Source organism: Dunckerocampus dactyliophorus, chromosome 2, assembly GCF_027744805.1.
Source record: "Dunckerocampus dactyliophorus isolate RoL2022-P2 chromosome 2, RoL_Ddac_1.1, whole genome shotgun sequence".
In the NCBI taxonomy this organism is placed as follows: Eukaryota; Metazoa; Chordata; class Actinopteri; order Syngnathiformes; family Syngnathidae; genus Dunckerocampus; species Dunckerocampus dactyliophorus.
The window spans coordinates 16,205,061-16,231,820 of record NC_072820.1 but is presented as its reverse complement, the minus strand read 5'-3'; the positions used below and the strand labels follow the sequence as shown (position 1 = coordinate 16,231,820).

Here is a 26,760-nt window from a genome sequence, read left to right as displayed (position 1 = left end):
GACGTGTATGCATCTGCCGTCGTCGCCTTGGGAACCTGTCTGGCCGCGCTAACTTGTTCTCTCCTTTGGCTTTTACGGATGAGTCGAGTCGTTTTGATTCTCCAGCGGCACAAAGATGTGACCTTCTTTCCGTGAATAATGCCGCTTTCTTTAACACAGCATAAAGCACAGACCCTTCCCCCCCCCTCCCGTGAAAAGAGATGATGTATTCATTGAATGATTGTATTGCTTCCCTGCAGCACTGAGGTCCTTCTTAAAGGCTGGAGCCTGCATAGCATCACTAGATGCATTACTTTGTGATGTTATCACAGGCCCTCGTGCGCACCATTTAAAAGGGGGTTTTGTTTGCCGGAAGCGTTGCCAGTGTGACGCTCAGCAGCTCAGCGAGCAAATGTTTGTGTTTTACTGTACATAGCTCACAATTGAACATACCGTGTCCCATGAAAGTTACAGCAACCATTTTTGTTCCAGTATATTTTCCTCGAGGGACAATGCTATAGAAATGACACGTGGATATACTAGAGTAGTCAGTGTACAGCTTCTATAGCAATATAGATTTAATATTCACTGGAATGAGTCAACAGACATCCATAAATCAGTCATTGTACCAAACTTGCAGGTGGCAATTATTTCTGCATTTCACATTTTCAAGTTCCAGCAACGTTTTAACTTTAATTGTAGTATAAATTGTGTTGTTGTTGCTGACGGTAAACTGGAGGGTGTCCATACTCCACTGGACGAGAGCCACAGGGTCAGCAAATGCCGAGAAAGGTGGCTTCGCTGCGTTTTTTGGTTGTTTCCTGAACTTTTTTTCTCATTATGATGGACTGTCCTACTAATTGCGTTTTCCAAAAAACATATTTGAACGGCTTCCACATGCGAGAACGGCGAATATATGCAGCATTTTTAGTCTGATTGTACATGACTTCTAGTCACAAATACGCTTCTCTTAAAGGCGGGGCCAACAACAACCGGATGTGACGTCACATGAAACCCAGCCACGTGGCCCAGTCCCCCGAGGGAAGCAATTGTGCTCTGCTTCACAACACCCCCACACCCCCAGACCATGACGCTACCACCACCATGCGTGATTGTAAAAAATACACGACAAAAGACTCCAAGCACAGAAAAAACACTTTTGTCGCCATTGATAATTGAAGTCGCCAACATCTTGCAACGTGTGTCATATGACCTAAATGCATGCAAATACGCCTCGTTAAGCTTTAGGAGCAAAAGGGAGGGGATCATGCTATGCTTGACAAGGTCACAGTACAATTGTTTTTCTCTCTCAAGGAACCGCAGCTCCCGCCAGCACTCATGCAGTCCCAGACCATGACCTGCCACTACCATGCTTGTCTGTGGGCAAGACACAAATGACTCATCGTCAGTGGATAGTAGTTCTTTACTGCGATAAAGCTGTACACTGACTACACTAACGTATAGCAAATGGACTTTAAATGGTTGCTGTGTCCCTTTTGTGATACTGTACATAGTGTCATATCAGGACTAAGTATGTACTGTTCTTTCTTTTCTCTCCACCTTTCATTCATTTGTCCTCCCCCAATATCATATATTTCTATATTCTTTAATGTCCCTGATGATTTATTCTCTTTCTATTGGTGTCAAATTATGATTTACACATTGTACGTTATTTATTTCCTCTTAAATCGCCTACATTTTGTTTTTTTTTTAACCTGTGCTTCACACACCCGTCATCCTCCCTCCCGTCTCGCTATCCGGTTGACCCATCCCGCCCACCCCAACCTCCTTGCCCTATCCTTGTGTTTTCTGCAGAGCACCTGTGACACCCTCCGGAGTCACTCGGACAGTCTCGGATTCACGCCGAACATGTTACCTCGTCACCCGACTCTAGGGAACTTTGAGGAGTTTGCTTGTTGACAGAGTTACTTGACGGTCCATCCAAACTGTGAAATCCCTTCCATATTTATCAGAAAAGAAAAAAAAACAAGTGTATAGTAGAGTTTATCAATGCCTGAATAGCACTAGAATACTATCATTAGTGGAGGAGAAACACACTCCCACACAGAACTCAGGTTTAACTGATCATTATACACTTCAACACATTTCCTTTCAACGGTCACTTGTCAGGCCTTGGCTTGAAGTGGTACTGCTACTCGTGCTAGTCTTGACAAAAACAACTCCATGTTTTGTGTAGCATCTTCTTCTGAGTGTTTATCAACGGTTGCCTTTTAGCTTCAACGATGCTTGAGAAAACTGTGATTAGGACCGCCGGAGCTATGACAATGCCTACATAGCTAAAAAAGAAAGAAAGAAAGAAAGAAAAAGTGTTGTGAGATTGAGAAAGTGAAGGTCGAAAACAGCGCTTTTGCTTTCATTTCAATGGAGGAGCATTTTCTTTGCCTTTCTTCATGTAAATTTCAACAATGTGTCTTAAGTTCATCGGTGCCGAGGAGTGTTAGGGCCACACTGGGGGGGGAAAAAAAAAAAAAAAAAAAAAGGAAGAGTAATATTTTCAGAACAAAGTTGTAAATTCACAGGAATAATTTTGGAATTTTACGAGAATAAAGTGGTATTTTTTTTCGGGAGTAAAAAAATCTTGTAAAATTCTGACAGTGTTGTACAGTCATGATAATAAATAATCATTTTACAAGAATAGTGTTTTTTTTATGAAATCAAAATATTACAGATGGCAAAACTCCTTTTTCATACCACAATATGTTAACATAGTAATATAATAGTGACACGATTACTTGGTTTTTTTGTAATATGATTTTATTCTTGTAAAATTCAGATCGTTTCTTTTAATATTGTGGCTTCATTTTATTAAAATTATATTTTTCTCGTAAAAGTGTGATTCCTTTTTCTAGTGATGACTTTTATTTTTGTAACTGTAAAACAGTTCACACGGTTGTTTCCGTAAAACTACCGTTTTTTTCGTGTATTACATCATTTTATTACACTGTTATTCTCATAAGACTTTTTTTTGTAAAATTGTGGGGGGTTTTTAATGTTACAACTTTTTCATAAAAAAATTCTTGTAATATTGCAGCTTTTCTCATTCATTTGAAACTTTTTCCTTAGAAGTTTACAAGCGAGATGTTTTTCTTGAAATATTACAACTTTGTTTTCATACAATTTTTTTCTTGTATCTCACCTCATTTGTCTCATCACATTATGTCATTCTCATAAGATTGAGACTTTTCTATGGTAAAATTGCAATTTGATTTTGGGGAAAAAAATAAATATATATATTCTTGTCATTTTGAAACTTTGTTCTCTTACGATTTTTGTCCTGTGTAATATTATGACATAAAATCGTAAAATGTACGTTTTTCTTACAAAACTGCTACTTTTCTTAAAAGTAACATTTCTTTTCTTCTAATATCCCAACTTTATTTCCGTAAAAGTGTGTTCCTTTTCTTGTAATATTCCAACTTTATTCTGTGCAAAGTACAACTTTTTTCTCATATAATTACAACTTAATTATTGTAATATTTTGCCTAATTTTATGACTTTTTTGATCTGACTTTTCCCCTTGTAATAATAGCCACTTTTTTCCTGTAAGTTAGGACATTTGGGGAAAAATACAGCTCTAAAGCCTCAAAAATTCCAAAATGATGTCACGGCAAACCTCAACATACTTATTACTATAATATCCCAACTTTACTCTGGTACGGGTGTGTATTTTCCTTTGAGTGTGATTCTAAGACTCCTTGGCATACAGTACAGTACAGTACTGCTCCATCAGCACAATGAGATGTGATAGTAATCTATTGTCTATAAATGGCTTGTTGGGGATATTTCTAAACTGAACTTTGTATATACAGTAAGCACCATCAAAAAGCCATGACCAAATTCTACACTGCTCATTTGTTCAAGCTATGTCTAGCTCTATAGATCTAGAGAGCGTGTTTCTATGTATGTCCTTTGACTAGAAGGAATGTGGACTTTGACTGTAGACCGTAAGTGTCTTGACTGATAATCGCTCTATTAGGTACAATAAGACACACTGCATTCACAACGTATTTGTCATTTACAACAAAGGCATTGTACATTTCCACCATTGTATCCTCTTGTTATTCTTCTTCTACTAAATATTCCAGAACGTGTAACAAATAGTCACAAATAACACTTTGTGATGTAACAATGATCAAGTATAATAAAGTCGATATTTACCCATCTTATTCAACAATGTACAAATGTTCTTATCTTCTTCTTGGTGTACTATTTAAAATCTTGCATGTCATGGGCTTTGAAGTATAAAAGGTGTAAAAAAAAATAAAAATGGATGGGGCTTTACTATTCTGTGACATAATGCACAAACCCTTGGAGATGAGCCATCACTGAACAAGTGTGTAAAAACAAAATCAAACAATGTTATATTCCCTTAGTTTAAAGCTTTAACCAATTGTACTGGCCATAACTGACACGTCATCGTAGACATTCTTACCACAATACAATTGGCTTGCTTTGCAGACGTGGCGTCTGGAAACAAGGTTCCCATGGATTTGATATTTCTAAATTCCATACTTTTCCAGACCTAGAAAACAGATGTGTATCATTTGAGCTACAACAATTAATCGATGAATTAATGATTAATCGATTATCCAATTAATCGACAACTGTTTTGGTATTCGATTCTTTTTTTTTTTATTTCAAAATGTTCGTATGCGCCGATATCATCAGCCTCTCAATTGTGAATGTTTTTGAATTTTCTTAGTCGTCCATGAAAGCAGTCCTATAATTGCTGTGTTTTAGGCAAAACAAGATATTCTCACACATCAGCTTTGACTTACCCGTTTGTGTTTGGTTCATATTGATTTTGTCCGTCTAAGGCCGAGCTGATTACTCAGTCGAAAAAAACAAGCTTCAGATTAATTGCCTAAGAATATTATTGTTAATTGCAGCCCCAGTATCATGTAAATAAATTATGGAATTAATCATTTTTGTTTTCATTATTCTGAATTTGTACGCCATTATGTCACCAGGTAATGTAGCTCACTGAGGGTTGGAAGAGTGCAAGAGCAGAGGGATGGCCATTAAACTTGTCAATCTTGCGTCACCCATTGTGTGCTCTCACACATCTTAGCTGCCCTACCAAGCGCCTTAGAAAAACAGATCGATCCATTTCTTACTTACTACTTTACTTACTTTTCTAGACCTGGAAATGTATAAAATCCAATTCCATATTTGCGTAGGAACCCTGTGTAAAGCTGAAGTAAGAATTTTTCAGTGATCGTACAGTTTTATTCAAGTAAAAGTATTTCTTTTCTTGTAATGTTACATAATTTTCATTAAATTGTTTTTCTTGAAAAATGGTGACTTTCTGTACAAGTATGATTTTTTCATATAATTGTTATAGCATTGCGACTTTACTTGTAAAATTATGGGGCTTTTTGTAATACATCCATCCGTCTTCTTTGCTGCTTATCCTCATCAGGGTCGCGGGCATATGCCTATCCCAGCTGACTTCGGGCGACAGGCGGGGTACACCCTGGACTGGTCGCCAGCCAATGGCAGGGCACATATAGACAAACAACCATTCACGCTCACATTCATACCTATGGACAATTTAGAGTCGCCAATTAACCTAACATGCATGTTTTTGGAATGTGGGAGGAAACTGGGAGAACATGCAAACTCCACACAAAGATGCCCACAGGAGATTCAAACCCAGACCTTCCCGATCTCCTGACTGTGTGGCCAACATGCTAACCACTAGGCCACTGTTCGGCCATTTTGTAATACACTCCTGGTCAAAATTTTAAGACCGGTTGAACAATTTTGAAGAATTGACATTTGGCACTGTTGCCACTTTAAGGAGGTTTTAGAAAGAGCTTCAAAATGCAAAAAAAAGAAATGGGAGTAAGACAAAACATTTTTTGAGAAAGCAATTTATTGCAACGACCACTAAACTGAAATAGGCTGTTCATCAGCTGATCAAAAGTTTTAAGACCATAGCTATAAAAAAAAAAAATAAAAACTCGAAACGCCGCTAAAATACAATTTTCAAAAAAGGACTCAGTAATGAGTAGCTACGCCAGTCTTGTTCATCACCTGAAAAATTGGTTTCCAGGAGGCCAGTAGGAATGTTTATCCAGGTGGTCAAGATGGCTGTCATGACCACACAGACGAGGGCCTTCAGTCATGAGAGATGCCCCCTGCAACATCTACACATGGCCAGCTGCTGTTTCATGCCCCTGCACGACCTGAACCTCCATTGAATGAAAAAGCACCCCAGATCATGATGGACCCCCCTCCACTGTGCCGTGTGGAAAACATCTCAGGTGGGATCTCTTTGTCATGCCAGTAATGTTGGAAGCCATCAGGACCGTCAAAGTTACATTTTTTCTCATCAGAGAATAAAACATTTTTCCATGTCCCATGTTTGGTGCTCACGTGCAAATTCCAAATGGGCAATTTTGTGGCGTGGAGGGAGACAAAGCCTTTGAAGACGTATTTTGCTCTTTTTTCGTTTGCATTCAAAAAGAGACAAAGCTTTTTTTGCATTTGCTATCAAGAGATCATGACGGTGTGAATGACATCGAGTACACATTTTTGCCAAGATTTTCAATTTTAAAAGCTGGGGTCTTTCTTTTTGCATTCTTTTTGATCAGCTAATGAACAGCCTAGTTCAGTAAAATTGCTTTTTTTGTGTGTTTTTTTTTATCTCACTCCCATTTCTTCTGTCTACATTTTGAAGCTCTACTTAGAACCTCCTTTAGCTCCAACAGTGTGAAATGTAAATTCTTGCAAATTTTCAAGTGGTCTTAAAATTTTGATCATATGAGTGTTTTTGTAAAATTACAACTAGTGAACTATCTCAAATTCTTTATTTTCTTGTACAATGACCAATAAGTGTCGCAGTAGACGTTATTACCACAACAACATACTTCAGGAATGGCTGGGATCTGTAAAGTTGAGGTTTTTGATAAAGTTAAAGGAGAAAGTATGCATTTTTTCCATAGTCATTGTACAACTTTATTCTTGTAAAAGTTTTTTTTTCATGTGTTTTCCTTGTAAAATTATGACTGTACATGTTATTGTTTTTGGAATATTAGTAAAACTGTGACTTTTTCCTTGTAAAAGTACTTAATTTTCTACTAATTTTTTCTAGACGTTATTACCGCAACATAATTCCCTTGCTAAGCGATGGTGTCATCCGTAAAGCTGAAATTTACAATAAAGTTTTTAAAATTGTGACATTTACTAAATGTTTCCCCAAATAAGGAAGCTTTGTGTAATTCAGGCCAAACAAAATGAGAAAAAAACACTTTACTTGTGCACTTTACTCATCTTATTGGCTGAAATGTACAGAAACAAAAACATTAGTGAGAACAATAACTTTCCCAGCTTCTACCAACAGAAGCAAATGTGCTAACAAAAAACAGTGGAAAAAAAACCTGAAATTAAAAACAGAAGCTGTATCAAAGAACTCTACAGCAGTTTTTTTTTGTTTGAAACTTCACAGAAATACTGAGTAAACATGATTTTTCATAACTTAATCCACACACACCAACATACCTACACAGCCTGCTAACAGTAGTATGAAAGACGCCTCACATTCCAGCAATTATTAATTATAATAAATACATGCAACCATTTCTGCTAAAAAAACAAACCAAAAAATGGAAGATAGCTGTGTCAATTACATTTTGTAGGCCTTCGTGGGAGAAGTAGTGCTAGAACAATCTATTTGAAAACCAAATGCAAAAAGAAAAGGCTAACCGTGCAAGATAATTGTATGAAAGATGTCCCATTTCTTCTCCAAGCATTACACAAAAAAAAAAAAAAAATCCGTATGAATGGTCCACAGGTGAGAGTACGTATAACGACGATACTGGCCCATTAATTGAAAACCAGCTTCAATAATCTCAAGTGTTGAAATCTCTTCACATCAGGATGTGCAAATACAAATATAAAGAAGGGGGCAAATGATGAAATAATAAATTAGCTTCTTGTGCTATTACTATTATTATTATTATTATTATTATACAATCTTCAACACAGGCTAGCAATCGGGACAGAAAGACAGGTTGGTTTGCAGAAAGTTATTGCTACATTAAATGGTAAAAAGGTAAATGGTCTTTCACTTGTATAGCGCTTTTCCACCTCCAAGGCACGCTAAGCGCTTTGACACTGCTAGCACATTTACCTACTGATGACGCAGCATCAGGAGCAACTGGGGGTTCAGTATCTTGCCTAAGGACACTTCGACACGATCACGGGAGGACAGAGGATTGAACCCGCAACCTTCAGGTTGGGAGACGACCACTGTACCACCTGAGCCATGCCGCCCCTCAATATTAGAGATATTATCCAAACAATACCCATGTATTTATAGTGTTTTTGTTTTTCTTTCATGAAAAATCATAACATTCAAATTTAGACTTTGTTCCTAGGTTAACCAGATGGCCAGGACAAATTTCCCACTTATTCGGGTCCCTCGAGGACAAAAAAAAAAAAAAAGTCTACTCCCAAGAACTCTTATAAAAACAAAAGATTGTTTTTTCCAACTTTTTTGCTCAAATATGTCAATCAACTTTAGTTCTAATTAATAAATAAAAATACTGTTTTTGCTTAGGAAAAGACATACACAATTATTTCTTTTCCATATAGTAAATGTTAGGGGGTGGGGGTCTATATCAAAGATAAGACTTGACTATACATAAGCTTAATAATAAAATTGATGATGAAAATGACATGAGCACTGATAGATAGTAGTTCATACATACTACACATCTTTTATTTCAGCCGGATGTTGGGATCCTTCAGTTTAAATGGGTTGAACTTGAGCTTCACTTTTGTCCACTTGCAATGGTTATGTTTTAAGTCTGCATATTCATTTACCAAATTGAAAGGGAAAGTTGAGAAAACATGACCCAAAGTATAAAAATACACACAACCAGGGATACGCCTCGTTTTCGGGGGAATCCCCTCTCTCTCATCTTGACACGCACATACATTGACAGGTTTTCACAGTTTGGGGATTGGAACACCAATATAAATTAAATCTTCAAGATTAAATACTCTTAATGCACAACAATCATCAAACGTACGTACTTATTCATATAACTCACACAGAGCAATGAAGAACTTCTCTGTCTCTTTCCTTCTTTCTGCTGTGACTGTGCAGTCTGCGCCGTGAGGCGTTCAGGCACACTCGTAATTGGGAGTGTTAGGCGCTAATAGTTTTTCATTTTTCTTCACGTACCCCCTATGGCAATTGGCGTACCCCTGGGGGTAGGCGTACTCCACTTTGGGAATGTAGAAATTAGATCTTTGACATGAAGTCACAGCCCCCTAACATGTATTATATGGAAAATAACTCGTTTGCATTTCTCTAAGCAAAAACAGTGACATCATTGAATCAAATAGGTATTTACAGGGTTAAAATAATAAACGTATTAACGTTTGGTATTTTTTTTTTATTAGAACTCAAGTTTATTGAGCGATCAAAGCAAAAAAAAAAAAAAAAAGAAAAAATGTTAATCTGTTATGTTTTTACAGCAGTGTTTGGCAATAGACTTTTTTTCCCCTCTAGGGACCCGAAAGGGTAGTAAATTAAACAGACCCCAGATGGTTAAATGTGCATTTTAAAAACTAATACAAGTATATAATTCTGTGCAACACACGCGCCCACCCTCCAATATAAACCCTGTTATAAAAACTGCTCCTTTCAATTGATTTTATCAGCACAGACTGGAGGACGTAATAGCTCAGCTTAATGCTGGGTTTCAACTACGTGACCTATACAGACAGAGTATGTCACTTCCCGTCATCGAATGGGGTTCAAACTCAGTATGTTGCATGCAATGGTGCATGCGGTTGAAATTATTTCATTAATCGTCTCTGCTCGCCGTTTTGGCTGCCGGTTTGCATGCAGTATTTCCGGGCTGCTGGAAGCTCCGGACCCCGCCACACTTCCCCGCCCTCCAAGGGGCAACGTTGGGCATGCTTCAAGGCAGAAAATCTTGCTGGTTTCGCTGGGGTGCTACTCTGGAGGTCAGGGACACCTCGCCTGTCATGGGGCGGCAAGGGCAGGGAGGCAGGCTGAGGTGCGCGGAACCCCAGGCTGATGCAGGCATGTGTCAACAACAGGATCGCGTCACAAGTTGTAATACGGCTGGTGCAGACTTAGCCCCCTAACTTATGTTACTTTTTCATGTTATTTTCTTGCAACACAGCAGGTTTTGTAATATTGTCATTATATTTATGATATTTATTGAATACTTGGGCACTTATACAGTCGGAGCATTTAGATGGAGTAAGAGAAAATGACGAATCTGTAGTTTTACGATATGAGGCAACTGTTTCTGCATTTCACATTTTTACGAGCATGGAGTTGCAACAATATTTTAACATTGGTTTTAATATACATTTTGCTTGTTGTTGCTTACTGCAAACTCAAGCGTGTTCATACTCAGCTACACTTTTTTCAGCAGCCACCTTTAGCAACGTTTTGGTTTGTTTCATGAACTTTTTTGTCTTTATGATGGACTATCCTAGTAATAACATTTCCGAAATCCCTATTTGAATGAATTCCACATACAAGAACCGAGCATGTATGCGACATATTCGCTGATTTTACATGGACTTTTGGCTATGAATACGCTTGTTTGACCCCCATCTGTTTGAGCCCCTGACAACAACAGGATGTGACATCACATGCACCCCAGCAATACAAGATACAAGATTTAAAATGGATACATTTTTAGACAAGAGCTTTAGCTGAATGAAACTAGTACTTCTGCGAAAAATTAAACCAACTAATGCGAAACAGCTTTTTTTCACACAACATGGTACCAACTGATAGGTGAAAGGTGACATACTGTATTTCCTCAAATAGTGGCCTCCGCTTTAATAGACAAATACCTCAATCACCAGGTAAGGTGTATAAATAAATAAAACATTGCACCTCATATTGACACCACTGGGTGTACTTGTTGATGTCATTGTAAGATACTCACCACCCGCAGAGCAGACATGGCATCTGTAAAGCTGAAGTTTTAAGATGGAGGTAGGAGGAGAAAACAGAACCAAATCTGGAGTCTGCACCACAACATACAGTACATTATAATACATATTTACCATTTAAATTTATATTTTTGTCAGTAAAATGTCAGTATTTACTATAATATATATCAGACATGCCAACCTTGAAGAAATAACTCCCCCCACCAACTTTAAACATTTTTCACTTTTCAACATTTTTCGTATTTTGTAAAATGCAATACATGTTTAAAGAAAATGTTTTGCATTATTAGTTATTTGTAATACATGATTCCTTTTGCTCTATTTTATTATCTATTATTTTGTGTTTTTTTAAATTACGGTAGTTTACTTTAGCTCTACAATGTGCCGTGGGCCAATAACAAATGAGCCATGGGCCATTTTGTACTTTGGACACCCCTGCTTTTATAGCTCGTCGTCAGGGTTCAGCTCAAGACGTAACGTCAACTCTGTGAGGGAACACAGCTCTTGTCGACTATTTAGCTTGTTAGCTTCCCATTGTGAGCGAATAATGGCGAATAATTAAAGATTGAAGGGGAATGTTTTTGCAGCTCGAACTAACCAATCCGTCCATAGACAAACAGTCCATAGATCCAAAATCGAAGAAGGCATTCGTGGAGGTGGGCTGTCTGCCCTCTGAACGAGTCGTATACACACAGGAAATACTGTACTCTAAGCCGACCAATCACAGCTTTAGCTATCAGTATTCTCGCAGCTCAAGGATTTTTTGGGGAGGTGCATGTCACGGACGGACACTGAAGGCTTTGTGAGGCTTCGTGAGGCTTCAGCGTCACGGCTGGCTGAACAAAGAATCTGAAACCGACGAAATGCAACAAAATGTGCCATATGTGTACAATGCTTACATGTTGGCAGGTCGCCAATACAGTCGTCCCTCGTTTATCGTGATTAATTGGTTCCAGACTTGACCATAAGTGAAATTCAAAGTAGAATTCAATATTAATAAATGGAATATTTACTAGACATGAAATAACACCCATATAGTCACCTTTACATGTGTATTACCCAAATATTGAAGATTTAATCAAAGAAAATAAGACATTGGATATAAATAAGATAACATATACTCACTCACTGCCTTGTTTTTGTCTGGACAGGCTACTTCTCGGGTGACTATTGTCTCATCAGTGTAATGTAATGGCAGCTTTAAATGGCTTTACACTAGTATTACCCAATATAGTAGACATAATAAGAGTAAATAAGCAATTTAAGATGTAAAAAAAACCTCCTGCTCGTGTGCATGTGTCATGTGTTCACCAGTAGACCTTAGGGGCAGGCAGACCAGAAGTCAAGTTGAAGCCACAGTAGCCACAACAGTAGTGTTATTAATATGATTATTATGTTATTATTGTGCATGTTGAGATAATTTAAACATGCAATAAATGCATTTTCTGGTCCTTGTCTCACCCAGCACTGACACCTTGTGGCCAAGTCACTCCAGTCACTTCTTCATTCATTCATTCATTCATTCATTCATTCATAAGGCCTCTTCTGCCTTGTATTTGTATTTTAGTTCATTTCGTTAGTTAATTTAGTCATTTTTATGCTTGAAATGCTTAATTTAGGGAAAGAATAAGTACAATTTTTAAATATTTTTTTTTACTAATAGGCCATATTCAACCAAAAAAATACTAGTGATGTTTTAACCGCAATGTAGCGAGGGATGACTGTACACTATAATATGTATTATAACATGTACTGCAATATTTTAATTATTTATTTTAAATAAAAATGGCATTTATTGTGAAAATGCATTGATGTAACAGATGCCATAAAACAATATAGAATAACATATCACATATGTATTATAATATATATTGTAATATAATTACTTAAGTGGGGAAAACATTATTATACAAAAATGTTTCTGCAAATGTGGGCTTCCCCCCCTAATAAAAACCTTATCTCTAACAGATTACTTTCTACAGGTGAATAAATGAACACCCTTGACCACTATGAGGAAATACAGTAAAAACACTAAGGATTAGACAATGATGTAAGCCTTATATTGCTGTTTTTCTGCAATTTCCTTCATGTTGCTGAGTTTCCCTGTCCTTTCTCTGCCTGGACTTTCCTAATGAGCATGACGTTTTTTTAAAATTTGGGTTTCATGTGACAATGACAAATTCTGCCAAGCACCAAAAAAAAGTGACCAGAAACTAGAATCTGAGCAGATCCGTTGATGCACCAGCGAGCTACCTACAATGCTATTTCAGTTGCTAACTTTTACGATCCGTTTGTATAAAAGTTCATCTTTACAGTGCGGTGGAAAAGAAGCTTTGAACTCAGCGAGAAGCGGAGCAAGGTGTTTTCTTGAGCGGAGAGGGTTTGGCTTACTTCTAATGACCTGCTTGCATAACAGGAAGATTTGATTGTGGCGGCCAAGGTCGAGCGGGAGGGCTGCTAAGGATTTAGGGTGGGCAGAAGTCTGCAAAGTAAGGGTGCTGCAAGGCTTCTTCTGCAGAGATCCTCTGAACTGGGTTACATTTCAAAAGGTTCTGTGCGGGTGCAAAACAAAGGTGTTTAATATGCAGGTTCCTCTAAAGTTGGTAAGGAGGGCATACAAGGTGATCATACCTGGAGTAGATCTCGACCCGTGCTACTTAGCTTGGGCACCACGTTGACGAGTGAGGTGGTGGCTGGATACAATGGATATGGCTGCAAAGACAGAGATTCAAGAGATTCAAGAGTTTTGTCATATACACAGTAAAACAGGTAGTTCTGCTATGCAATGAAATTCTTGTTCTGTTCATTCTCCCCAAAAAAAGAAAGAAAGAAAACACAAAAAATGAATAAGAACAAAAGAAACATTAATACCAATAAATTAATCAACAACAACAGAAGAGACATTGATGCCAATAAATAAATAAATAAATAAATAAATAGTGTTATGAGTGTGTGCGTGTGTTATGTGCGGCGTGTGTGAGTGCTTCGTTCAGAAGCCTGATGGCCTGTGGGTAAAAGCTGTTTGCCAGCCTTGTGGTCCTGGACTTCAAACTCCTGTAGCGTCTGCCTGATGGTAGGAGTGTGAATAATGAGTGTCGTGGATGAGTGCTGTCCTTGATGAGGTTGTTTGTTCTTCGCAGGACTCGAGATTTATAAATGTCTTGCAGTGAGGGGAGGGCTGCCCCAACAATGTTCTGTGAGGTCTTGATCACCCGCTGGAGTGCCTTCCTATCTCGTGTTGTACAGTTACCGTACCAAACAGTGATGGAGGCGGTAAGGACACTTTCGATAGTGCATCTGTAGAAGCAACTCAGGATTGTGGTGGACATGCCAAATTTCCTCAGTCTTCTCAGGAAGTACAGTCTCCTTTGGGACTTCTTGATAATTTGTTGGGTGTTGTGTGAGGAGCTTTTCTGTGAGTTTGTGGGGGCTGACTGTATTAAATGCAGAGCTATAGGTTATAGACAGGAAGTAATCTTCAATAATGTGCACACACAACTACACAATAATAAACATTTACCTTGTAATCTGGGAGCTTGGTCATCGTCTGCCATTGTTCTTCTGTCGGCGTTCCCAACAACGTGTCAGGTAGTTATGGAAAGATATATCGCAACCTAGGCAAGCCATCATCAATCACTGATGAAAAGCAAAGCAGTCCATCAACACACACACCCAAAAGAAGGATATCTGAAGATTCTTTTCAACTGGTCGTCCACATCATTACCCGGAAATAAAGGCCTTCCAGCATTTGCCAGCTCTGAATAGAAATAAAGCACAATATTTGACCACAACGTTGTATTCTATAGCAAGATATAATATAGCCAGGGTGTTTTGTTTTTCATTTAGTAGTATCATGTGCACCTCTTTGTTTCGACCTTTAAGTTTTATGTGATTTTATATTAATTTTTAATACTTCAAAATCATTTTGTTCTATAGCTTCAAGCACATGTGACCAAGGTACTTAAAACCACTTTATATAAGTAGTACTAGTCTAATAGTAATAGTTTCTGGGCGTTTAAACAGAGTGAACAGGGTGAGCGGATGAACACAGACAAACCAATAAGTGGCATTTGTTGCTAATTAATGACAATGAAGAAAGGGAAAACGAGCAACTTACATGCGCAGTTCAAAGCAACCATCCTGTCCAGTTTTCCCAACTTAGAAAAAAAACTACCGCTGGAGGTGCAGCAGAGCCTTCGTCTCGACTGTCAACGCTTACTGAGGCGTTTAGTGGGTATATGAATAAATAAATACAAAACAGCACAAAATGGTGCACACTCACAGATGGTGTCGTCCGCTACATGTTAAGCCTTCCTGTTAATGAATAACACCCAATGTTCATTATTTATTCAACTGTAATTTTCTTTACAGAGACTTGATACTCCATTTTATTTATTGTTGTGTGCGTTTTCTATTGGAGTGGGGGGGGGATAATACAGAGACAGACAGGGTCTGTTTTTTGTTTTTGATGATGGTGATTTTTATGTAAGTACAATTTTTGCTAAAAAAAAAAAAGACAGTCCATTTTAATTTCATTGTTTTTTTTTGTCTTGTTTATTATGTTGTTTAATTTACTTTATTTAAAAGCTCTTGACATTCCAATTACAATGTTAAATACTCTTTAGAAATTAAAGTTTATTGCTTTTGATACGATGTATTATGTATTATTATGCCATATAATTAATGAAACAATTGTCTCAAAAAATGTTGTCAATAACATCGATTATGGACAATAATTTGAAGGACAATTATCGTCCAGCAGAATTTGGTATCGTGACAGGCCTATTTACCAAGTAATCAGACCCCTCTAGATATTCTTATTGTGAGCTACCGGTAGATTGCCAAGGTAGTTTGAGTCGATCGCGCAAACGTCACTTTGTAGATGTTGTATGACATCAGTCAGTTGATATTACAAATGAACTAACTGAGCAGTAAGATGCCTATATCCGCAACAAAAGTTATCCTTTGACTTGTAGTGGCTAGTTATGTAGAAAAAAAGTCAATTGTTGCTGGCTTTGCTTCGCGTCATGAACTCTACTATAGAAATGTGTGTTTTCTACACTTCTGTTTCATAAACTATTATTTCATGATGAATCGGAAAATGTGTCCATTGCTGAAACATTTTAATATGTTGCCTTGACTTCGGCTGCATTATCTTTTGCATAATCATTTTAATTTCATTTATATCTGTAATGTTCAATAGCAAATGCTAACTGGATGTAATACATGAACTGTGTGTCTAATGAACACTGCGTACCTATTTTGACAGACATATTACCAGTACTCAGGTTATGTACACAAACATCAATTAAGATGATATGAATGAGGTAGTGTAGAAGTTTAATAACTACTTTGTAAATATTGGACCAAAACTGGAAGAAGAGATTCCAAAATTCTTGTCAGAGGAGGAATGGAATGAAACTATTGACAGGAACCCTAATTCCATGTTTCTTACTAATGTGACAAAAAAGGAAACTATTAATATTGTTAACAAACGTAAAGCAAAAACAACTGATTGTACCGGTATCAAAATGGAAATTATAAAAAAAGGTCATTAGCGAGATGGTAGAACCGCTGACGTACATCAGTAATTTATCATTCCAGACTGGTAAATTTCCAAACAAAATGAAAACAGCTAAAGTAGTTCCAATTTCCAAAAATGGAGACAAACATCAATTTACAAACTACCGACCAGTCTCCTTATTACTACAATTTTCGCAAATTTTCGAAAAGCTATTTAACAACAAGTTGGACAAATATATTATAATGAATTACTCGTGGACAGCCAATACGGATACAGTGCTAACATTTTGACCTCTGTGGCACTGATCAAAATGACTTAGGAAATAACCAACACTTTAAACCACAGAAAGTGTGCTGCTACACTTCCAATTAGATCCAATACAAGAGTCATGAATTATAAAGAATTCCGTCTTTTCAATAGTAATAATGCTTGCTCATTTTTGATTGACACTGTCATTTAATAATATCTTTATTAATAATTATATAATAATTAGATTATCATATATTAATAAAACAACTATAAAATCACATCCCTGACCAGTGTCTATCAATATTGAGCATTATTATCTTTGCAAAGACAGAAATTTATACAGCTCTTGTATTGCATCTCATATGTAGGTGTACCAAATGACACATCCACTGAATGTAGGAGTTTCTATAATGAGAAGCATACCTGCAAATATGCAGCCGGCAGACCACATGTCAATAGAGGTAGAATAGAGTTTTGCACCAAACAGCACATCAGGGGGTCGGTACCACAATGTCACCACCTGTATTGATCACACAAAAATATGTTTTTTTTTGTTTTGTTTTATAAAAATCAGATCATTTATGAACATCCAAACTGGATTTCAATAAAGTCTCTCCTCTTATGTATTAGGGTTGGGTGATATGGACCTTAGCATATATCACAATATTTTGGGGATTTATCACGATATGAAGGGCAAAGGACAAAAAAAATGTGAGTCCTTTTTTTGAACGTTTTATTTCTATTTTAGTGTGGTTTGGGGATTTTTGAGCTATGGTCTTAAACTTTTGATCAGTTGATAAGCAGCCTATTTCACTTTAATGGTGGTATGCAATAAATTGCTTACTCAAAAATGTTCTCGTCTCAGTCCCATTTCTTCTTTTTGCATTTTGAAGCGCTACTTAGAACAGATCCAACAGTGCAAAATGTAACTTCTTGCAATTTCTCAACTTGTCTTAAAATTTTGATCAGGCTATATATGTATTTTTTTAATACCAAAATGTGGTGTCCGTGATTTAATTTGGTACCGTCACAATGGGTTTTCATGTAAAGGTGTTTTCTTTTGAAATGCAACTGATGCTTGTAGTTTTTATTTTAATGTAAGCGGTCATTAGATTAAACACTAGCTGCAACATCTATGCAGTGTAAGATTACACAGTGCTTAAATGATATCACCTTTTAAAATGACCTCACTGCTTGAAACTTTCAAACCGTTTCCCTCTTAGTTTCCATTTATTACATCTTCGGATGGCTATGATGTGACACGGGGTCAAGCTCGGCCCCTCCAACACCACCACCATGATAATCATCACCTCATGAGATTGCCTTGAAGCACCCTGAGGTCATCGAACCACCAGAACGACAACAACACTGTTTGAAAGCAGCCTGTCAGTTCTTCATCAAGTCAGCCATGCCATCAAAGAGAAGCTTGAGGCTACGAATAACGGTCAAGGAAACCTCCTTTCCTCAAATAGTGGCCTTCTAATAGATGCCACTCCTCAATCGCAATTAGGTTGTGCACATTTAAAGTCATTTTGTGATTCCATCGGGTGATGCCTTTTAAACTTAAGGCAGTTAGTGATTGACACGTCAATGCTGCACATTAACTTACCTCAGCGGAGTAACACCTCACAGGAATGCCAAAAGCCCGAGCTAACCCAAAGTCAGCCAGCTTCAACTCCCCGTTCTGTAAACACAATATACACAATTAAAAATGTTTTACTGCGTGTCATGCAGTATTCTATTTTTGTTCAGTTTTCCGGGTTCAGTTCTAGCACTCACTCTGTTGATCAAAAGATTCTGTGGCTTCAGATCTCTGTGAAGAACATTCCGACTATGACAGAAAGCAAGTCCTTTCAACAGCTGGAACATGAATGACTGCAAAGAAGAGGACAAAAGGCATTTATAGCAACTTTAAACCTCTTTAATAAAAAAGTGGCTTTTTTAATGATGCTCTCAAAGTAATATGTGTCCACATGAGCACCAAACATCAGAAAAATTTTCACTTCTGAGAAATGAGGCGCTCAAATGCTCGCTTTTGAAGTTCCGGGGTTTCATGACGTCATGAAGGAAAAACCCCCTTCCTCATTATACTGCCTCTGACTTACTGCTAACTACAGGGTGTATCCAAAAAAGTATACTGTCCAAAAAGTAGTGTTAAACTTACAATTGAATATTTCATGAAGATCCTCCAAAAAATTAAAGAGTTAAAAAATTAAAGAAAAGTCTTAAACTGAGATGCAAAATGAGAAAGGGGCAAACCCTTTTTTACACCACTGTATTTTAGCGCGTCTCTTTTAGCAAAAGTCACTAGACCTTCTCAACACAACACACTTCAAAATAAGACCAGTGTCCACTCCATCCTGTTTACTGGCGATGAACATCAAGGCAGCAAAGTATACTTGTGCTAATATGGTAGCTCAAGACTCATAGATGATAGACAAAACTTTTACAAGTTGTTTGATATTCTGCACCCAGGTTAGTGCAACACTCACTAACAAAATGTTTTTTCATGTGCTTTTTTAAACATCTTTCGTGAAAGTGTACTCCTGTGAAAATAGATAAGTGAGAAATTCATAGTTAAGTTGATAAAAGGTTTATATAATTAAAAAATGAATGGGGAAGCTCAGACATTTCATCCAAAAACAACACTATAGTTCACGCATTTTAACAATGCAAACTTTAAGATCCTGCCTCTTAAAAGCATCGGAATGGAGAATTGTTAGGGACCGTAATCAAAACGAGCAATCGGAATCAAACCGAATTTGTTCAAATTCATACAATGCCCCACACTAGTTAAAAAGACCTAAACTAGCGTTTGAAATGGGTGGGAGCTATTTCACAGATTTTCAACTATCGCTGATGGTTCGAGAATGTAACCGCGGCAATGGTGCACAATAGTGTTTCTTGTAGCCACACACTGTTCGAGACAGGCGTGGACTAAATTCCAGCATCAAGGCTAGATTTTGACCAACACACTTCCACTATTGTGAAACTCGTACTGTATTTGGAATTGTTGATAAATAGTATAATATGGGAGCTTTCAGTATTAGCACTCACCTTTACTGTTTCGGGGTCTAAATCACCATTGCAGCTGTCAAAGTATTTCTTCAAATCCTGTTGATTGAAAACGTAAATATTAGCTGAAGTATCTAGAAGTGATGCAGAAAGTGATAAAATGGTCTCACCTGGTCACAATATTCAAACACCAACGTTAACTTCTTGTCACTGTGCAATACGTCGTGTAGTCTGCATAGGGCAAAAACATGTATTTTAGTGATGATTCACTCTGAAAATAATAATAATTCTAAACAACTAACCTGACAATGTTTTTATGCTTGAGTTCCTTGAGCAGACATATTTCTCTGAGAGCAGAGCTTGGCACGCCCTGCGGGGGGGGGGAAATTATTAGCATCGCTATGCTAACTGCTAGCAAACGATGACAGAGATGTTTGAATTTAACATACACACACACAGTACATACTTCATCGTCGTCGTCCAAACGGACTCTTTTCAGAGCCACAATTTCGTGGGTTTCTCTGTTTTTAGCCTTGAAAACGGTTCCATATGTACCTGCGGAATTGTTAAAGGATATTTAGCAGATTCAATGGCACAGCTGAGCAAAGCTGCTGCTAGCATGTTATCTAACAACATAATTTCTCATACCAAATACACACCGCCACATAGATACTATTTAGTCCCACGTGTACATTAGTAACTTGTCTTTATATGATAAAATATGGGATTGCAGTATGTAATAGTCGCGTACATAACGTTATCCATCTGACGTAAAACGAAAGCTAACGTCAGAACAACTGATGCTGCAAATGGCTAAACCATGCTAGCTAATATTAACGATTATATAACTTACCCTCTCCGATTTTTTCGAGTTTTTCATATTTCTGCATGTTTACCCTGTTGAGCCAGCTGATGAGTAGCCAGCAGAACACCCAAAGTCCAAGCCCGAATGGTGCAAGAGGGTTTGTTATAATGTTAGCAGTTAGCTTGACGCTAGTAAACACTTGCTGAGCTGGTGGGGTCTATAGATAAGCTTGTACGTCCTCTACAGGCTACACCATATATTGCATCCATTTTGTTGTAGTACTGTGCGTGTACATAATGTACATTAGGTATTATTTTATGCATAAAAAATAAGACAGCATAATCTCATTAAAACTTTATTTTGGTTTATTGTATCATATAACTTATAACTAGATAAAGGTAAACTATCTTCTCAGTAGTGTTTTTTGGTGTTGACAAGTTGGTCTAGTTGGTCCACTTAAATTAAAACAAATGCACTCATGTAAAAATAAGCTCTACAGTAAACATCGTTGGCAGGGTTCATTTCTGGCCCCCGGCAGCTCTTTGTCTTCGGATAAGATCCGAATAAAATCCGCCCTTGCCCAGGAGTTCCACATGAGTTCCAGCCTTGAATAGCAAAGTAACAAATTACAGTCAGACACCAATGTCACCTGCATAAACTACTCAATGCAATGGAATGGAATGCATTGTTCCGCCAACTCACTTCTACAATGCGTCCATTGCTCATGACACAGATGAGGTCTGCCCCCTGGATGGTGCTCAGTCGGTGAGCGATGATGAGCACAGTGCGTCCCCTAGTGGCCCGGTCCAGAGCTTCCTGCACCACGCGCTCTGATTCCGCATCCAAGGCGCTGGTGGCTTCATCCAGCACCAGGATGCTGGGGTTCTTGATGAGTGCCCGAGCGATGGCAACACGCTGTTTCTGGCCCCCTGATAACGTCACGCCTCGCTCGCCTAGGATTTCAACACATGGATCGTTGTCAGTATTGCATTTCCTAGAAGGTAAGAAGTTTTGGTAGTGAAAAGTAGCGAATGGTGCCGCTTTTGGTACCTAAAGGGTGGCTCTAGACACACCGCAGTCTGTTAATAAGTACACAAAAATTAAACAGGAGTCTCATTAAGATCTCATACCGAGGATGGTGTTGTAACCCTCTGGGAAACTAGTAATGAATCGATGAGCGTTGGCTTGCTTGGCGGCCTCGATGACCTCAGCGTCGGTGGCCTCAGGCTTCCCGAAGCGGATGTTCTCCATGATGGATGCTCCAAACAACACCGGCTCCTGCAGATGGGAACAAAAAGACAATTCAAAAAGGTAATATTGTAATTATTATTTTAGGTTATTTTCTCATCTAGTGGCCGCAGTGCCTTCATTTGTTTTTGGATTGCTCTGCGCAACACAGCAGCATTTTCTTTCAGTCATAGCAAAGGTTTGAGGCGTGTATTTATGCAAGTAGACAATAAACTTACTATTTAATCAGGGTATTCATTACAGCGGAGGCCACTATTTGAGGAAATACATTTTTTTGCACAAAAAATGAATAGATTTTTGATTTGTACTTGATTGATAAATCCAATAACTTGTCCCCTGAGCCAGCAAAGGTCAAGAGTTCGAATGTCGAGTCCGTCCAACATTACTACGCCGCTGGTGGGATCATAGAAACGCTCCAATAAGGACGCTACTGTGGACTTTCCTAAATAAAGTTAAAAAAAACACCACATTATGGACACGTTCTTGTATACTTTACATGGTTCATATAAAAGTTACCTCCTCCAGATTCACCAACAATGGCAATAGTTTTGCACGGTGGCAGTGTTAAGTTGAACCTCTCCAAGACTTGATGGCCAGGTCTTGTCGGATAGCTACAAATACACAACAATATTAATTAAAACATAAAATAATGACTCCAAATGGGATGTTTTGATGTTTCTGTTCATTACATGTTTAAATTAAGCTTCCGACCTGAATGAAATGTTGAGAAAATCCACTCTTCCTGTCAGAGAATGATACGGGATGCGTCCTCCCCCAGAAAGAGGAATAGAAGGCTTCAATGCCAAATATTCAAAAACACGAGCCCCGGCACTTATTCCTCTCACCATCTAGAAAGAATATTTTGGAACTAATGAGTGTGAACACAAAAAGATAAATGACAATCCTACAGGATTTATACTTACTTGTCCAAATAGGATAGAGATACTGGCTAAAGACCTAGCAATAAAACAATAAGTGTTAAAATAACAAACAGTCATGCAGGGTAAGTTCATGAGACAAGTTGAGCATTTTTACCGCTGTACTGTCTGGGATGCTACCAAGAAAGACATGAGGTCTCCAGGTGACATTTCATTGCTGGAAATTAAAGTACCTCCTGCAAAAATAGTTCCAAGAACAATGCCTGTATAGACACATAAAAAAAAAAAACAGTCAACATACTACATGTATAAATTAGGGATTCTCCAATCAGGGTTCATGCTGCCGATTCTGATCATCCAGGACTGAAATGGGCCGATACCGATCACAAGGATTAATTATATATTTTTCTATTTATTTATAATGAGAAAACCCATGCACGGTTTCCTCCCACATTCCAAAAACATCCATGTTAGGTTAATTGGCGACCTTAAATTGTCCATAGGTATGAATGTGAGTGTGAATGGTTGTTTGTCTATATGTGCCCTGCGATTGGCTGGCGTCCAGGGTGTCCAGGGTGTACCCTGCCTGTTGCCCGAAGTCAGCTGGGATAGGCTCCAGCATACCCCCGCAACCCTAGTGAGAATAAGTGGCGTAGAAAATGGATGGATGGACTATAATGAGTGCTATTGGCCGGGGGTGCTGTATAACGGGGAAAATTCAGGACAATTCCAAGGTCACTTGACTGCCAGGGGGCCTACAAGTGGGCCATTTTTTGATAAAATTAGTAATTAATTAATAAAAGGGGAGAGGGTAAAATTCCTGGCTGCACCCCTCCTACTGGCTATATGATAAGAAAAAAGGAACCATAAAATCACCTAATTTAAACAAAAACACATTTTACTTACTTTTTGAAGACAACTCCTGAAACTTCCAAAGAATGAGACACCTTCTTTAAGGATAAGACTTTCGCAAAATCTGTATGAAAGCTTTTTAACCACGCAAGGTAGCTTTCCTGACATGTGTTAGCAGTTAGGTTCCACACGGCAGACATGATTGCTTCTTGTTTTGAGGGAAAGTGGGAGGACGACACTGCGACACACCGAGATGTTAGTTAGTGCGAGACACTACACTGCACGAAAAGATCGCTGCAGGTGCAATAGTGCTAGCCACAGGTGATCGGCTTTTGTGATCGCCGTTGAAAGACATTTATCGGCATAAGCTGATCACACAATTTTTTACAGAAATTGTCCAATACTGATCGGTGGCCAATCAATCGGAGCATCCCTAGTATAAATGTATAGTTTATGGGTTAGAATGGTAAAATAGACTCACAATTCAGAGCAATGTTTGAGAGTCCCTGGAAAACTGCTATCCCAGTCCCGAGATTTTCATTCATTTCACAAGATTTCTCAACTTCATAAGCATACAACCTGGTGGAAATGGAAGCATGTTATCTTTGAATACTGTACAATGAAATGCAACCTCCCACCATCTCATCTTACTGCAGCTCCCGCTCCTCCATGGCAAAGGCTTTCACTGTCCGTACATTTCCCAGAGCCTCATCCGCCACTCCTGTTGCCTTGGCAACCTTTCAAAAAATGCTACTCGGTTTACTGACGTGGACCAGAGAAATACAACTCGTGTGGAAAAACAAGCCCAGTCTCACCTGTTCTTGGGCCAAACGGGAAAGTCTGCGGAGGAAGGAGCCAATGAGAGCCCCCGCCCCCACTAAACAGGGAAGGACCACAACTGTCAAGCCTGTGAGTTTTGGGGAGATAACGTAAAGGGAGACAAAGCATCCCACTGTCTGTGTGATGCTCCGCAAACCCTAAAAACATCACAATAAAATACAGGAATTAGACGTCAAGCAAATAATCTGCTTTATAATTTTGACATTTTTCCTCAAATAGTGGTGTTTTGTGTGAAAAGACGCCGTGCTTCTATTAAGCACCTGATGTGTTGTCCAATTGTACAATAAATGGCTCAAATAGCTATTTGGTGAACATAATTGTTTTTACTAGTTATCTGATACTGCCATGTACAGCAGATGTGGCATCTGTAAGGTTGACGCTGTTTAGCCGTTTCAACACTGCACATCAAAACATTTCAACATTATTTGCGAATGAAATACGTATTAAAAAGTTTGTACATCCCCCCTAATGGATGCTTCCTACTTCCTGCAGTTGAGTATATAAACAGCCACTTCCACTATATGAGGAAAGAGGTTATTTTTGTACCTTTTCGTACCTGAGATATGACCAATTTAAAGGATGACTTGAACTCTTGAATGTCAGCAGTCAAACGGTTCACCAGTTGTCCAGTTTTGGTAGCGTCAAAGAAAGCCACGTCTTGCCTGAAAACAAAAATGAATTAGCACTCGGACCCTCTCAAGTATCTAGGCAGAATAAATACCTCAGCAAGGAAGCAAAAAGGGTTTTCCTCATGTCCGCCGCAACTCTTTCCCCCACCCTTGATAGTAGGATGATGTAGCCGCTTGTCAACAAACCCTGCACAAATACACAATAACACATTATCAGTTGCTAATGCACCATAAATGTGTTTTGAACATTTGTGACTTACTTGGATGCCGTACAGTCCAAGCAATTTAAAAGCAGGGCCCCGTATCTCACGGACATAATTTCCAGTGTGCTCCTTCAGGTAGCGTGCCACAACATTCACCAGATCTCCCAGCATCAGCGGGATTTGAATGTTTAAAATCGCTGCTCCAAATGCAAGCTAAAAAAGAAAAACGATCTATTCAGGCGCCATGGATGATACATCAGTGTTGTGTTCACATTAAGTTGCTTACCAGTACAGCACACATGAGCGCAAACAACTGAGGCTTCACAAACTCCCACAGGATGTGCCATTTGAACTCTGGATTTTTGGTCACAGTCTCAAACGGGATGTTGCTGTTTACGTCTGCCTCGCAGTAAGCCACATGGCAAACCAGTCGCCCGGGTACCATAAGCAATGCCGGTGCGAGGAGGATTTTCATGGTCACCCCATTAGACTGGGTTCGCGTGGTTGACTGTCGCACGGCTCTCTGAGAGAGGCTCCACAAGCGACTGATGGCATTCTCATGTTGGCGTGAGCCTGTGAATCCATTGGGTTTTGAGGATAAATACAATCTGGACACAAAACAAAACAATATTATTATTAAAATACATAAGTACTCTATAGGTATTAAGTTATTACTAGTATTTAGTTACAAATGTATATTTTAAAATATTTTAGGTTGCAGCATCTTTATACAAGGATCATGGGCAGTATGAGCAGCATTATATTACAGTACTCTCACTTGATATAGTGAATGATCATATTTTAAACTATGAAGAGACAGACAGAGAAGCCACTCCTTAAAAACAATGTTCTAAATTAAAATTAATTTAATAAAATATCTCTAATGGTTGGATATTGTGTAACATTAATACAGAGTTACTTTTGAGTTCAATATCAAAATAGTACTGCTATAGTTAAAAAAAATAGTTAAGAAAATGTTCGAATGACGGATTGTTTTATTGCTTACCACCTCTTATTGCATTTATAAATTATAAGTTTGCATGATGCTATCTTTTTAATATTACAACCTGGTGCCAACAAGTCCGAATTAACTAGATACATGTGTTTTTGTCAATAGACTCAGCAAAACTGGTTTGTTAATTATGGGCCAGCAGCAAGCTGCAGTTAACTTATTAGCTTAGAGTCATTAGCCAAACATGGTAGTAGGTCACACTACCTACCGTGAATGTTTCCATAAACTTGCTCTTTTATTGGATTGCAGATGAAACGACAACGACCGCACTGGTGCGACAACGTTTAGTTTACAGCAATAAAACATGTTAATTGAGTTTTTTCATTAAAACATAAGTAATAGTTAGTAATCCACAGACTATTAGTGCGCCGCCATATTGGAATAACCCCAAAATGCAATTCGGACAGAAAACAGGGTTATTATTTTAATTTTTTATTTCATTTAATAGAAGCAAATAAGCTATATATACAACGATAATCACTACACTGTGTTATTTAAATTAAAAAATGTCCCCCGAAACAACATGACAAAGGAACTACAACAGTG

General features: G+C 38.2%; 3 protein-coding genes across 10 annotated transcripts in view; 1 reads left to right on the top strand and 2 right to left on the bottom strand.

The window, feature by feature from the left end:
- The window catches only part of asic1c (acid-sensing (proton-gated) ion channel 1c), a 109,632-nt gene extending 101,926 nt beyond the window's left edge, over positions 1-7,706 (top strand). The window contains exon 9 of one of the 6 annotated variants that reach the window (XM_054769068.1): positions 1,795-7,706. In XM_054769068.1, the coding sequence (XP_054625043.1) occupies positions 1,795-1,873 (79 nt within the window). In that variant the 3' untranslated portion in view covers positions 1,874-7,706. Of the gene's footprint in view, positions 1-1,293 lie in introns of all 6 variants that reach the window. The other 5 variants (XM_054769065.1, XM_054769066.1, XM_054769063.1 and 2 more) reach the window with 5 other exon arrangements.
- On the bottom strand, positions 1,767-20,797 carry cdk5 (cyclin-dependent kinase 5). 3 transcript variants are annotated; one of them, XR_008569649.1, is made up of 13 exons: positions 20,601-20,797; positions 20,214-20,302; positions 20,050-20,117; positions 19,918-19,978; positions 19,790-19,846; positions 18,512-18,607; positions 18,342-18,416; positions 17,156-17,252; positions 14,647-14,716; positions 14,480-14,540; positions 13,591-13,671; positions 13,351-13,511; positions 1,767-11,034 (listed from the first exon to the last, which is right to left on the bottom strand). XR_008569649.1 is itself a non-coding variant. In XM_054769069.1 (12 exons), exons 1-12 carry the CDS (start codon positions 20,635-20,637, stop codon positions 13,425-13,427), a joined length of 879 nt encoding a protein of 292 aa, XP_054625044.1. In that variant the 5' UTR covers positions 20,638-20,797; the 3' UTR covers positions 1,767-13,424. The 3 variants fall into 3 exon arrangements, 2 of the variants coding, with proteins under 2 accessions (XP_054625044.1, XP_054625045.1); XM_054769069.1 differs by having other exon boundaries at positions 1,767-13,511; XM_054769070.1 differs by lacking the exon at positions 20,601-20,797 and adding an exon at positions 20,396-20,556 and having other exon boundaries at positions 1,767-13,511.
- A 108-nt stretch (positions 20,798-20,905) lies between these two features.
- abcb8 (ATP-binding cassette, sub-family B (MDR/TAP), member 8) lies at positions 20,906-26,588 on the bottom strand. Its single transcript, XM_054769062.1, has 16 exons — positions 26,423-26,588; positions 25,489-25,810; positions 25,260-25,415; positions 25,092-25,186; positions 24,927-25,032; positions 24,346-24,507; positions 24,182-24,267; positions 24,012-24,109; positions 22,836-22,941; positions 22,724-22,757; positions 22,512-22,648; positions 22,317-22,411; positions 22,109-22,242; positions 21,683-21,830; positions 21,255-21,505; positions 20,906-21,157 (listed from the first exon to the last, which is right to left on the bottom strand). The coding sequence occupies exons 1-16, from the start codon at positions 26,518-26,520 to the stop codon at positions 21,071-21,073; spliced, it is 2,115 nt and encodes a 704-aa protein (XP_054625037.1). The 5' UTR covers positions 26,521-26,588; the 3' UTR covers positions 20,906-21,070.
- Positions 26,589-26,760: the final 172 nt, after the last annotated feature.

Bases quoted from the DNA above. Each gene is read 5' to 3' on its own strand.
- cdk5 (XM_054769069.1), bottom strand. From the start codon at position 20,637: ATGCAGAAATATGAAAAACTCGAAAAAATCGGAGAGG. The intron at 19,979-20,049 runs GTTAGTTGTTTA...TGCCCTATGCAG, and splicing joins AAGCATAAAAACATTGTCAG to ACTACACGACGTATTGCACA. The intron at 13,512-13,590 runs GTATGATCACCT...GCACCCGCACAG, and splicing joins CGGGTCGAGATCTACTCCAG to AACCTTTTGAAATGTAACCC.
- abcb8 (XM_054769062.1), bottom strand. From the start codon at position 26,520: ATGTTTTATTGCTGTAAACTAAACGTTGTCGCACCAGTGCGGTCGTTG. The intron at 25,811-26,422 runs GTAGGTAGTGTG...TTTTGTGTCCAG, and splicing joins AGTTTATGGAAACATTCACG to ATTGTATTTATCCTCAAAAC. The intron at 24,268-24,345 runs GTGAGACTGGGC...ATTTTTTGAAAG, and splicing joins CCCGTTTGGCCCAAGAACAG to GTTGCCAAGGCAACAGGAGT.